Source organism: Semicossyphus pulcher, unplaced genomic scaffold (genome assembly GCF_022749685.1).
Source record: "Semicossyphus pulcher isolate SPU_LCO1_2020_fin unplaced genomic scaffold, fSemPul1.0.p SCAF_17, whole genome shotgun sequence".
Lineage (NCBI taxonomy): Eukaryota > Metazoa > Chordata > Actinopteri > Labriformes > Labridae > Semicossyphus > Semicossyphus pulcher.
This window is the reverse complement of record NW_027211681.1, coordinates 8,549,574-8,563,580: the sequence shown is the minus strand read 5'-3', so window position 1 is coordinate 8,563,580 and position 14,007 is coordinate 8,549,574. Positions and strand designations below refer to the sequence as shown.

At 43.9% G+C, this 14,007-nt stretch overlaps 1 protein-coding gene across 1 annotated transcript in view; it reads right to left on the bottom strand.

Moving 5' to 3' along the window:
• The window catches only part of slit2 (slit homolog 2 (Drosophila)), a 90,037-nt gene extending 84,428 nt beyond the window's left edge, over window positions 1-5,609 (bottom strand). Inside the window, exons 1-3 of the mRNA XM_069665664.1 lie at window positions 5,407-5,609; window positions 4,472-4,543; window positions 1,960-2,031 (exon numbers count right to left, since the gene is read on the bottom strand). Of these exons, the coding sequence (XP_069521765.1) occupies window positions 1,960-2,031; window positions 4,472-4,543; window positions 5,407-5,609 (347 nt within the window). The remainder of the gene's footprint in view (window positions 1-1,959; window positions 2,032-4,471; window positions 4,544-5,406) is intronic.
• Between the last annotated feature and the right edge of the window lie 8,398 nt (window positions 5,610-14,007).

Sequence of the window (14,007 nt, the reverse complement as noted above, 5' to 3'; positions counted from 1 at the left end):
TGAAACAGGCGCGAGGACAACAGAAAACAGCCATGTTGTGTCAGAAAGTAAGCCGCTGTCAAAGGTGTTTGTGGCCGTCTGAGACGGCACAAAATAATCATGCATGGTTTGACAGCAGACGTGGAAGACTTCATCTGCTATCGCTGTTTACAGACTTGTCTAGATTACCATCACCAGCATGTACCAGCTCTTTGTACAGAGCGTAATTTCGCTCTCCTTGTCTGAAGCTCCCTGCTGGAATTCCCAGATCTACTTGGCTGGACAGAACCCAGCGTTGGTTGTGTGAGAAACACGAGCAGGTTCCCTATATTTGTCCTCCAGAGTTTCTCTCTGTCAATAAAGAGAAGCCCAAGTGCAGCAGAGAGCCGAGAGAAAACAGGCACGACACAGCCGAGTCAACAGCAGCCGGGGAATCGTGATATATCATGCTTTTCCTTCCCCTGAAGAACTGATCGAAAACAACTATTGGATGTTGTACTGAGTGTGTGTGTGTGTGTCTGTGTGTGCAGGTACGTCACTTGTAAACGTGTTTGCAGCAACGCTCTATATGGGTGTTTAATTAAAAGCTTGTCTCTCAGCCTGCTCAGACTCTGTCACAGTCGCTGGCTGCCTTTCAGTCGACATGACACGCACGTATATATGGACAGCTCGCACATCAAGCAAAGTTGACAGTCAACACAATGGACATATCAGCAGTCAGAGGTCCTCATCCCCCTTCTGTCTCGCTCCCTCACACACCACTAAGACTTAATTATGCCATAACTGCCTCAGGGTCGGATGCTGAATACCAGTGATTCCAGGCCAGCGCCATAACAACCTCTGGTTGTCGCTCAGTCGCTGCCATGTGACGCATTCTCAAATTGTTCCTCATGGACTGAGACGTTGGCAGCTGCATGTCAGGACAATCGTTTTGAATACTTATGTAGATATATAGATGTCACAGGAGTCTCTAGATAGTTTGATGAGTGACGTGTATCTTACACGGCCTTCAAACTCACCTTTATAACCAAGCTGAACCCCTTCAAGAGACTGAAGTGCTTCAATTTTTTGCTTTAAAAAAAATGTATTTTCTTATCTTCCAAAACAGCGGTCCTACGCTGCACTTTGAGACACGTCTGTGGTCGACCTGACAGACAGCCTGCAGCATTCTGCTGGTGTAAGAGAGAAGCTGTTAGGCCCAGTGGCAGCCCGGCAGCCCCCGTTAGTAGAGCCCTACATATACTGCTCTGCTGGGTTGCCAGCTTGTGATAGTTGAAAGCGTCCTGTTTGAAACATTACTCTATGGGGACGCTGGTTTAGATCAGTTGTTAAATCATGCATCCCGTATACAGAGGCTCAGTCGTCGATGTGGCGGCCTCAAATGTAACTCCCACCCTCTCTCTTCCCCTGTTTCCGACACTAATCACCGTCCTCTCTCTCAGTAAGGCATAAAAAGGCCCAAAAAATTCAAGAAAATCAAGAAAAGGCCTTGAAATGATGCAGAACGCAATGATAATTTGACACTGTAAGCTCCATCGTTGGATAAAGTGCTGTTGCTAAAGTTTATTGTTGTTTTGCTGCATGTTTAAAACATGACAGCAGCACAGATGGGTGATACAAGTTGATGAAATGTCTCTTCAGCTTTCTGGCGTCCCATAGCATCAGAAACACACTGTGACTTTGATTTTGATGAACCCCATATCACACATAAAATGACCCTGAAATGTGGCTGTTCTGGCACAGCTGGTGCGAAGGGCCTTTAGACAGTGACATTCATCCTGTGTAGTCTCTGACAACGAGGGCTGAAGTTGATCTGGTTTCCCAACAACTTTCTGCGACACTTTCTAATAGCCTGACCTTTCATTTGAACGTGTGCGTTCTTGGTATGTAAGCTTTCTTGAGGATCCTGAAACTTGTTTGTGTGCAGATGAAGCATAAAGGCACAAAATGGCGGCTGCTTCACTTAAAAATGTTACTCACAGTCTCTCCAGCTCCTTCAGGTCCTGGAAGGCTCCTCTCTCAATCGTGGTGATTTTGTTCTCCATTAGCTGCCTGAGGGAAAGACACCAGGAGAGAGTGAGACAATAAGAATCTGGACAGCAAAAAAGAAAGAGCGATAGAGAGACACATGGAGCGCGAGAGCTGACAGAGCGATATGTGCGACGACACCGTTAGAGGCTGAAGAAAAGGAGAAGGATGGCTGGATGAGGCCGCAGATAAGAGGGAGAAGAGGAAGAGGAAAGGTAAGGGAGGGAGAGAGACAGAGCACGAGAGAGGGAAAGAGATTGAAGTTGGGGAGGATGGAGATGGAGAAGAAAGGGGGCAGAGGGTGTGAGGGAAAAAGAAGAAAAACAGACTGGTGGAGATGGAGAGTGATAGAATGTTGAAACAGCAGAGAAAGAGAGAGAGAGAGAGAGAAGACAATGAGCGGCGGGTCGATGGAGACCCAGAATTGACTTTAAAACCGGCCCATCAGTCGGACAGCGGCTCATCTATCATCCAATTTACTCTCTATCTAACCACATAGCTGTGACTACTCATTCACTTACACTGGCACGACTCCCACAAGAGCACTGTGCTGACCAAGCCCGGCAGCCACACACACACACACACACACATTTTTATAGACTGTATGTTGTTTGCGTATGATAAGATGGAACACAATTGTGCATTCAAAAGGGACTCTTCATTATCTGCTGGTTTTTATGTGCAGTATCACAATAACAACGTCATTTAGTGTATAAATGTCAGAACTAGAGAAAATCAGCCCGACAAAGTCACAGTCACCATGACTGCGGAGTGACCTTCCAACAACCAAAAGCCAAAGAAACGTTCCTGACCTTCTTTTCTAAGTATAACAGAACCACTCTCTGTCTGTCTGTCTGTCTTTTCTCTGTTTACTCTGCTACTATTCATCGTCACCACTTCACATCGGCGTGTGCTTTGCTGATAAGTTCTGAATTTTGTGCTATTTGGCCATATTGTGGCACTTGAACAGCAATTTATATTTTTGGCCTGTAACTTTCAAACTGTAACACTAGTGAACAAAACTCATCCATATAAGGCGCATGCCGTGCCATTTCCATCAGAATCAATTTGGCCCCACTTTGTCCAAATCAGTTGTTTCACTACTTCTACAAATTTTGAGCAATTTTCACCAAATTTGGTACAAAGCATATTTAGACCAAGCTGGAAAAAGCAAGATTTTCAGATTGTTTATATTCCGTACAGTTTTACAACAGCTGCTCCTTAAATTTGCTCTCATTCTTTTGGCAAAACTTACATCACATAAAATGTCATGTCTTCTCAAAGCTGTGTGTTATTAAAGCCAAATTTGGTGGAAATGTTTATTTATGATGTTTGAGTGACCATGAAAAATGTGGTGCCATTTGGCCTATAGGTGGCGCTGCAGCCGCCTTATCTTCACATAAAGAAAGTAATCCCCTTCTGTATAGGTTTATGACTGTCCTTTACATAACTTTAGAACCATTCATGTGACCAACTTCATACTTTGCGGATGTATTGCCAACCACCCAAAGGAGAGCCGCGTCCAGTGTGAAGTTGTTCGGATGAGCGCATCTCGAGAAAGCTTCTGGAGGCCAAATAATGGTTTTAAACAGGCACTGCGGCAAAATAAAGAAGCATATCACATCTGAGAAGCTTCATTCACAAAGGAACATTGTGGAATTTCCGCTAAATAAATGATGGACACGATGAAGTGATTTGCTTGGTTTTAGATCAAGTAATCGAATCATTGTTGCAGCTCTTAAAGTCAGTTGGTTGAGGTTTGTGTGTGACTGCAGGTAGACTTAAACACACAGGAAACCGTTGAATCAAGACACTCACACACACACTCAAACTCATTTAAGGACATAATCTCTGGAGGAATTCCAACAATGTATTCCCTGCCATTCACTTTTAGCAGCTGAATAGCACACACACACACTCACACACAAACTGACACACAATAGGAGCTTGCTATCCCCGTCCCAGGCTTAACCTGGATCCATCCCAGGTAACAAACCTGTTCTTACTTGACTCTTTCCTTTCCTTTCCTTGCACCCTCCCTCCCTTCCAGCTGCATTCCTCCCTCCGCGGTTACACCTAATGACCGCTATCTCTTTCCCCGTGTGCCCGCTGGTTAAAATAAGCCCCTCCTGACACTTCCACTGGCAGATTAACGCGACAGCATTAACAGGTGCCGCTTCTAGTCTGGGCAGACACACACTCACACACACACACACACACACTCACGGGCTGAATGAAACGCCAGCTTCCCACGACTACAGACGCAGTGCTGCATGCGGCAGCGTGATGCTGAGCAGGACTGGAGACAGTTAAAACTGAGTGTTGTTGCTGTTTTGGGGAAAAGTTGTTGGAATTGCAAGGTGCAAGTTCTCTGAGCTGTGCGCGAGAGGATTTTTCTCATATGTCTGCAAAGCAAGAGAGAAAATAAAGGAGAGAAAATAAAATAGATAAAAAAGACACTTACAACACTCGCAGATGTCGCAGTCCTGCAAAATCCGCCTTGCTGATTTTGGTGAGGTTGTTTGCATTCAGGTCCCTACACAGAGAAAAGGGCGAAGAACAAACTGTCAGTATATAATTTGATTTGTTAAAAAAAAACACGGACAGAGCAGGTGAGCAGGTCTGCTGAAGGGCTTTTTGTTGAAACTTGGTGTGCCGTGACAGACGCAGAATTGTCATTTGAGCAGCAGAGAAATTGAGACGAGCTGTGGCAAAATTTAATTTCATCAAAGGGCGTGTGACTCATAAAATGTGGCCTGTTTAACTGCAAAGCCCACTTGTCCAAATCCGTTTTTGATTAACTTGCTGGTCTCCAGACAAACCGATGTGGTGTACGGAGGCTGTGCTAATGCAACAGTGCGAAACCACCAACACAACCACAGCGTGCAGAGCCCCCAACTTCTGCTCCGCGACGAGAAATAATCCTCGCATTGACACACATAATATTGCGTTAATTCTAGTTTACACGAAAAACTAAATGTGCATCTGTTGCATTTAGCTGCATTTACAGATCATATGGTGGAGTTTCTGACACGTTGCGCTGTGAAGATGTGGTCCCCAAGAGAAAAGAACTCAACACTCTGTCAGCATGCTGCATTAAAGATCACAATATACTAATCTAACATCCAGAGGAGTAATTATACATTTGGGGACATTACTTGATCATAAAAACATTGTTTGTGATTTCAGTCAGGGTATCCAAATTCAGAAGTGTCAAAAGATTTCCCAAAACTCTTAAAAGAGAAGCACAAGTTTAAATATACGATTTAAACAGCAGGTCAGTGCACACTTGTTATGTCGAAAGCGATCTTATTCTGGGGGTTTTCCCAGTAAAGTGTGTCCACATGTTGGGAAATGTTCTGCGCAGATTTAAAGGAAAACTGTTGAAGCTGTACTTACAGTCTCTCCGCGTTGCGGGGTATGTTCCGGGGCACGCTGCGGAGCCCTTGGCCGTGACAGTCCACTGTAGTCCCGGTGCAGGAGCACTGTGCCGGGCAGGGCTGGCCGTCCGCTCCGCCGGACAGGACCAGGACCAAAACAGCCACCAGCAGCCCCGGTGCAGTCACCGAGGAGCGGCTAATGGGGCTCACAGCTCCCACCATCACTGCGGCAAGTGGGGGCCAATATGAAACCCACAAAAACTGAGAAAATACAAGGGCGTTTAAAAAATAAAAGCCCCGAAAGCTCTCAGCAAACTCTGCACACAACGGGACGCCGTCCTCCTTCTCCTTGTCCTCCCTGTTTAGACGTGTGTTTCTGAGATTTCTCGCTCTGATTTTACATTTGGGTCTTCTTAGAGGGGTTTCGATGTGTTAAGGCTGTGAACTGGCAACGAGGTCCCCCTGGGCAGGAAGAGGGGAGGTCGACGAGGCGGCGGACCGGCTCTCTGGCTGCGCTACAGCGGCGCAAACTTCCACATGTCCCCGGCATGCGGTGCCCAAATCCCCCCGGTGTGTGTCGTGTCTGTGTGTGTGCGCGTGCGGAACCAAGCCAGTGAAACACCTCGATCCTTGATGTGATCCAAAGAAACACACTCTCACACACACTTTAGTGCATAAACACACACTCCAGGTGAGGCTGTCTGGGTTATTAATTCACAACACGCGTCCGGAGAGAAAGCAGCGCTCGGTCCTCCTAAAGCTCCGCAGAGGTCACCGTGGAGGAGAGGTATTGATCCCGATCATGTATCGATTGCCGGTTAGTGGTGAGGGTGAAGGCAGCGTGAGGGAGGAAAAAAGCCCCGTGAAAGACCAGCGCGCAATACTATAATCCAACTGTGCGTGGTGCGTCAAAGCGCTGCTCCCGAGAGTGTGTGAGAGGGAGAGAGAGGGAGAGGGAGAGACGGGAGCGGGCACGTCTGCTACTGCGTCTGTCCAGACAACTCTCTCACTCTCTTGCTCTCTCTCTCTTGTGTGTCTCACACACACACACACACACACACACTGCGTTTTCCCTGATGGTAGCAGCAGGTTTCCAGCAGGCCGTCCGTCAAACAAGCAACAGTTGACCTCAGAAGGAGACTTTCTGTTTCTCTGCAGTGTCCCGGTCACCTGATGCCGCGTTTCTCTGGCCTCAGGAAGGCGACAGAGCTTCTTAGGGAGATCCAATGTGGACAAAAAGGGGGAAACCCACCTGACTCTTATATTTCCACGGCTGGTCGAGTCTTACAAACACACAAACACACCGGAACACCTGTCCCAGTCCTATTAGGGACACACATCCAGCACTAGATACGAAAACATAACTTGAGTTATCTTTTATCTTTATATGATGAGCTTTTAGTGTCAAGTACACCAGCTTTTGTCCATGTATACTATAAGAACATATAAGAGCATCCAGTAAACTGAGTGGACGTTATTAATCTGAGGACTTTCCAGCAGTCAAACTATGTAAATTGTTGAATCAATACTGAATATAGGTGCTATATAGTTGCTGTTTAATCATATTCAACTTTAATTTATATACAGTAGTGAAGTTCCTATGTTTACCCAAGTAATTCTTCTTCTCTGCAACATTCAGAGGCAAAGTCTGAGTCTGTGATTGGATAATCTAATCTGCATATCCAGATGAGCAGCACCAAATATAATCAGGTTATAAATGAAGATGTGTCATTATAGGTTGAGATACGACTCATATCTAGTGGTTTATATGGAATCAAATAAGCTCCACCTTTAACAGCTGCAGGATTAAAGACTATAATTCAATTACATTATCACAGCATCTCCTCAGGGCCTTGAAATTAAAACATTATAATACATCACACCCAGTGGCTTTCTCTATTTTGCAATAAGGAAAGCAGAAGAGGGAGAGGATATGCAGAGAGGAGAGGAGGGATGACAGAATATGATGCTATTAGTTTTGTGCTTTTACTTAATGTTTATTTATACAGGACTTTACTTGTAGCACATTCTACACTGTAAGTAAAGTAATAGACCTGATTGCAGATCAACTAAACTTTTTACCTCCTGCCTCAAAGGACACGATTAGATCGACTAGATGCTGGTGTGGGTAAAGCTGCTGGTGAAGCTCGTCCTTGTCCCCTTTTATTCCTGATCCTTTTCTGGCTCCCGAGAAGAGAGAAGAGACTAAAAACAAACAGCTGTGTGTGATTGTAATGCTCATGTGTGCTCTGTGTGAGTGTGTGTTTGTGTATACTGTCCCCCGCTCCCTCACACACACACACACACTATGACACACACAGTCTCCTCAGATAGTGTACTCCAGGAAAGTTTTATCCGACTGCATATCATTTCTTTTTTTTTTGAGGGGGGGTGAAGAGAGAGGAGAGAAAAAAATTTAATATTACTGAAAAGGAGGATACAGAATGTATGACATCAAACCTGTGGAGGAGGAGAAGGAGGTGGTGGAGGAGGAGAGCCGAGGCCGCTCATTGATTGTGGAGTATCACAGATGAAGAGAGGAAGCAGAGGGGAGGAGATGGAGGGCGACCCCCGTCTCCTGCAGGACAACTAAAGGCTCCAGGGCACCCAGCCTGTTTAGACACAGCCTAACCTGACCTGCCCTAACACACACACACACACACACACACACACACACACACAAGGGATGCCTCAGATTACTACTAAAGCTCGGGTCAAGCTACAAGATTGTTTAACCCTTGCTGAGGGCCGTGCAGACTAAGTCACTGGTTTGCCGGACATATTTTCTCCCTTTTATCCAGAGTATTTTATAATGACGATTGTAATGTAGAAATCACAGGTTTGACAAAGACCAGTGCAATTTTAGGAAGAGGAAATCTTTCTATTATAGTCTTAAGTTAAGTTAGTTTTTCTACCTGGATGTTTCAAAGTAAAGCAGCTGCGGAGATCTGAATATTTATGAAGCAGAAATGACACAGTGTGTGGTGTCATGTTTGGAGTTGTTACATGTCCTTGTGAAGTGAAAACGTGTTCAACCCTGGAGGCAACATGAACAAAGATCTTTTATTTCCCGAGCTCAGGAAGTGAGACGACATTAGCATTGTTAATGCAGACAGGCGCAACTAGACGAACTTGATTTCTCTGAAGCAGAGAATGGAGAACATCTTCAATCTTAATCTTTTATCTTAGTATTTACCTCACTCTACTATTACTGTATTTTTAAGTATGTGTTTTTATGAGTTTTAAGGCTACAAATGATGAATGGACTGTACTTATATAGCGCTTGTCTAGTCTTCTGAGACTTCATGTCACATTCACACACTGATGGCCAGGGGCGGATCCAGAGGGGTGGCCTGGGCCCCCCTTGAAATCTGATTGGCCACCCCAAAAACCTAAACTATGATTGGCTTTTTACCTTGTTGGAGGCGGGACTTATATGTTAATATCAACTATTTGTGTTGCAACAGGCCGCTATTACCTTTCTTTGCATTTCAGTGTGGGACATTTCCTTTTGTTAGTATTTTAAATTATTACTCTGGACATACATTTTGAGTCCTTAAAGAATTTAGATGATTTATATGTTGTACTTAAAAAATATACACTGCAATATGACATCTTTAAGATACTTTAAAGTTAGTAGTCAAAGTAGATAGGATTAGTGGAGATAGAAAGGGTAAATAAAAGCCACCCCCGCATAAGTCAGTGCCCCAGTTAGGCCAGCCCAGTGAAAAGTCTGGCTCCGCCCCTGCTGATGGTAGAGGCGACTATGCCAACCTGCAATCATGAGATACACCGAAGACTCTGCTTTCGGTTGCAATTTTGGGGTTCAGTGTCTTGCCCAAGGACACTTTGACGTGTGAGTCGACTGACCCACAGCCGCTCACAGCCGACCTGAAGAAACGTGGGTTCCCTGTCCTTCACCTAAAGCATTTCATTTAGTTTAAGTTTCTTTATTCTTCACTGATTGGCTCCTGTCCCTTGTGTTATAGGCATAAAACTACTTAGAGTACCGTTGGGTTCAGAAGCAGCAGCAGGTACTTGAAACAGAGCAGATGAGCTGCAGTTAATCTAACCCTTATTAAACATTATTCTGAGTCGTGTTCGGTTTAAGACAGAATAATAAATAAAGCAATCGATGTCGTACCATTGAAATGACCCCTCCCACACAGGATTAAATGTCCCAGTAATAAAACCACATCTAAATAAAGACTTTCCGGCCTTTGTAGTTAAAAGAAAGACAGAACATTGCTGCACACCACAAACTATGCAACTTCCAAACAAAACAGCTGAAAGCAAACTCTCATTCATATGTCTCTTATAACCATGACAACATTAAACACCCTCTGATGCTGGGTTTGGCAGGTTAGGAAGCTGCAGAGCTGCTAATGAGAAGCGAGTGTGTCTGACGGCTGAGATGTTAGTGCTGCTCAATCTGCCTGTTGATTTAGGAGCTGTTTGTGTTATCTTTGGTTTATGGCCGCGCAGTAAAGCTGGAGGTGTGGGGGTCAGTGTGTGTGTGTGTGTGCGCGTGTGTGTGTGTGACTTAGGTCAGTTCAGCCACCTGGCCTCTGGACAGCTGCTACTGAGACACATGCTGCTCATAGCTCGTGCTACTGTACACACACAAACACACACACACTCATCATGCTAATCTTCATTAATGCACAGACACAGAGTTCACACAGCAGCAGACAGACACACAGAGAGACAGACAGATTATTACATCTCTGTATTAATTAACCTCATTAATCAAATCTGCTGCATCAGATCCGTTTTGTTTGTGTTGTCTGATAATCACATTATTAAAAACGAAATGATGTTTGTGTTTGGACTGGCACTGTCAACACAGGCGCTGGTTACACAGCTGCACTGACACACACACACACACACACACACACACACACACACACACACACACACACACACACACACACACAGGGATGAACACACAGTGCCACACCAAAACACACAAACAGCAACATTAAAAAAAGCTCCTCCTCCTGTCTCGGGTTCCGTTCACTCCCCTCTGTCAGCTTGAGCCACAGCAATGCGTCCATGAGGCGCATGGAAACTGGATTGAGGCCCTAAGGTGTGTGTGAGTGGCTGGTTACCTTTGTTGTGATGTTGTCTGGCGCACACACCCAGTTGCAGAGGCCCGGGGAGATGCTGAGAAGGTGAAAGGATCTCATGGTATGTTGGAAACTGTGATGCTGCCGGAAGGTGTGTCTGGTTTCACATGTTGGGGCGGATAATTAATCATCACATTATCTGAAAGAGAGACAAAAGTGACCCTTAAGTGAGACAGGAATCATTAAACATATATATAGATTTCTTCTACTTAGAAATATAAGTAAGTAATTATTTAAACATTGACAAATGGTCCCTACTCTTGCAAACACTCAGGAAACATGTTAGTCGTTATGATTTTTCTTAATGACACTTCAACAAGTTGTTAATGGACTGTACTGATGTAGCGCTTTTCTAATCTTCCGACCACTCAAAGTGCTTTTACACTACATGTCACATTCACCCTTTCACACACTGATGGCAGAGGCCTAAGTGCCAATCAGGATCTATGAACATTCATAGCAATTTGAGGTACAGTGTCTTGCCCTCTTCGGGATCAAACCCCCAACCTTCCGATTGAGAGGCGACCGACTCCACTGAGTCACAGCCACCTGAGTGAAAGGTCGGGGATCAAACCGTCAACCCTGAGGCTGTCCTTTAGGGGTTTTTTTAAATGAAGAAACAAACATTCCGTATACATTGAATGAAAAATTTATTAAAGGAGAAGTTCTGTATTTTTAAACCTGGGCCCTATTAATTTGACTCGAAATGACTCATAGGAGCAAAAGCTTTTGGAATCGGTCCAATAGATGGCCTCCGCCGTAGCTGCGATACGGTCGCAATGGCTGCTTCATAATCCCCTGGGGCAACTGTATCACAGTACGTTCACTGGAAGTGCTTGTTTTTGCCACTGACAGGCTCAGTTTGTCAACATTATGATCCCTACAAAGAGCCTCCTTTTTTTTAATGAGTAAGATCCTTTTTGTGTAAGTCTAGCTAAAGGAGAAGTCTCGCTCTGAAATCCCGCGGGTGGTGAGATGTTACCTGAACAGGACTGTGGAAACGTGAGTTTTTGCATTTTATTGGCACATTACTGCAACCTGTAAATCAGTGAACACTTTCAGGATACATTTCTCTAGATCTACTGGTTTAAAACTTCACAGAGTACCTTTAAGGTTCAACCAGTTCTAGTTAAGGTAGAAGTTGACGAGAGCCAACTATAGAAATAAGCATTTAACCCTTTTTTTCTCTTCACTTTCTAAAACTGTATGAATGTAATGGCGCCCGTCACTTGAACTGTAAACTATCAGCACCTATCGGAAAACAAAACATCTGAAAAATGTTTTTTACATTTTCTTTTGAAAGTGATAAAACATAAGAACAATGAGGTTGAAGACAGAAGCTCGTATACCTGCGGTGTCTGTTAAAGCAGTCAGTTCATTCGAATGTGTGTTTAGCAGTAGTAAGGCAGAAGGTATCCAGCCAGACATGATACTCGGAGCATATTTCCTCTCATGGTGCAACAATAGATTCTCAGCCGCTCTAATCCCTTTACACAATTACCCCTCAGTGTTTGTGAGTTTAAGCACTGACTGCGGCTTTTCCGTGGACGTGAACCAAAACAGCTCAACCGCCATTATCCTAAAATAGCCCGTAAGTACAAGATAAACATGTGTGTGAGACTAATTGTGCGTTGTTCAGAGCTGGCATGTCGAGGAGCATTGTTGTGACAACAGATTAAACATCTGTCTGAACCCTAATTGAGATTAAGAGGGAAATAGAATATACCCCATATATCCCTCGTCTCGCCAAATTGGGGGAGATGTAGTTAAGGTGACAAAGCAGACAGAAGAGATTAGGGATGAAAAACAGCGGAAATTAGTCTCGTCTCGTCTCTGCTGAGCTAAATCAGAGAAAAGAATAAACACAATACAGCTTTCCCTCCGTTCCTTCATTGTTTTCCTGCATGCTGAATCAGAGAAAAAAGCCACATGGAGTTAATAACCAGCCCCATAAAACACTGCGCTCTGACACACTCCCATATTAACACACGCACACTATTCAGCAACAACGCCTGTGCTTGAGATACATCATCTGTTTATCACACTGTGCATAATCCAGGAATTTGTTTGAGGATTTGTTCAGACTTTTAAGAATAAAAACACAGAACTAAGACAAGCAGGAGACAGAAAGTGTCACACACACAATGAAATAAGGCCGCAGCTTGATGCGCGAGCCGTGCTGCAGCAGGGGGGAAGTGAGTGGATGAGTTATAGTCGGCTATAAGCTGTGCTGAAGAAATGGCTCCTAAATACTGACACAGTATATGATTCCCTGACAAGAGCAGGACTCTTGTTGCAGATGGGGCTTTAAAGCAGACGGCTGCTTCGTGTCAGATGAGAGGAATGATGCGTGGAGTCCTGCATCCTGTGAGAGTGGAGTATAAGGAGGGTTAGTAAATCAGTGTGGGGCTTCAAAAGCCTTTTAAATGCAACGCAGGAATGTTCTTTTTAAGGAGTGTAAGTGTGGCTGATTTCATCTTTTATTTTGATAAAATCATGCATTTTATTTTGGTGAGCATTCTCAAATCTGTGTGTAATAATTTCTGCTATAAAGTAAATGTTATGGGATATTTCTGTGTACCTTTAACCTCATATTTAATGTATGTTTTGCTATTTTACTGTGGATGTCTGAATGTTAAGCACCTAAGCTGAAGCTCTTCTTTATTTGTTGTAAAATGTCAACAAATTTGTATTTCTATGAATTAATACTTTTATATAGTTCCAGGTTCTCTGTTGTAGCGTAGGTGGCTTTAATCATGATACATGCAAAAGACATATGGGTAATAAAGCTCTGAATTCCTGGCAAAAGTCGTGTTACTGGGCGTCGATTTAGCCGCCCATGTACAGAGGCCATAGTCCTCGAATCGGCAGCTTCGGGCTCAACTCCCACCCTCGGCCCTCTCGGCCGCGTGTCATCCCCCATCTCTCTTCCCTGCTTCCAACACTGTCCACTGTCCTCTCTATCAATAAAGGCATAAAGAAGGCCTTACAAAATCATCTTTAAAGGTGGTGTATTATGCTAATTTCAAGCTTCATAATTCACTCTGTGATACCTGAGTAGCTTAGCATAATTTACACTTTAAAAAACTGTCTGCGTTCACAGAAGCCTGCAGACTGAGCTGAGAAGCCTGGGGATTACTCCAACAAACTTTACCTACAGATTTGAAACTTCACCCACGTTTAGTCTGAACATCCAACATTATAACATTATATATATATATATGTGTTAAAATGTGAAACAGCATAATACCCCCTCTTAAAAGAAAAAAAAGTCTCTCTGCGTTTGTGCTGGTAGGTTTTTGTTGCTCTTACCATTGGATAAACTAGTATGTTAAAAAGTCATTTATTCTGCTTAAACTGCATAAAAATTAACATTAAATTGGTGTTAATGCGTTCCTAATTTTTGCCATTGATTTTGGTCGGCCAAAATGACCTTTTATGTAGAAGATTTTGCCTCATTTGCATATTTCTGCTCCTGTGGAATAAACTAA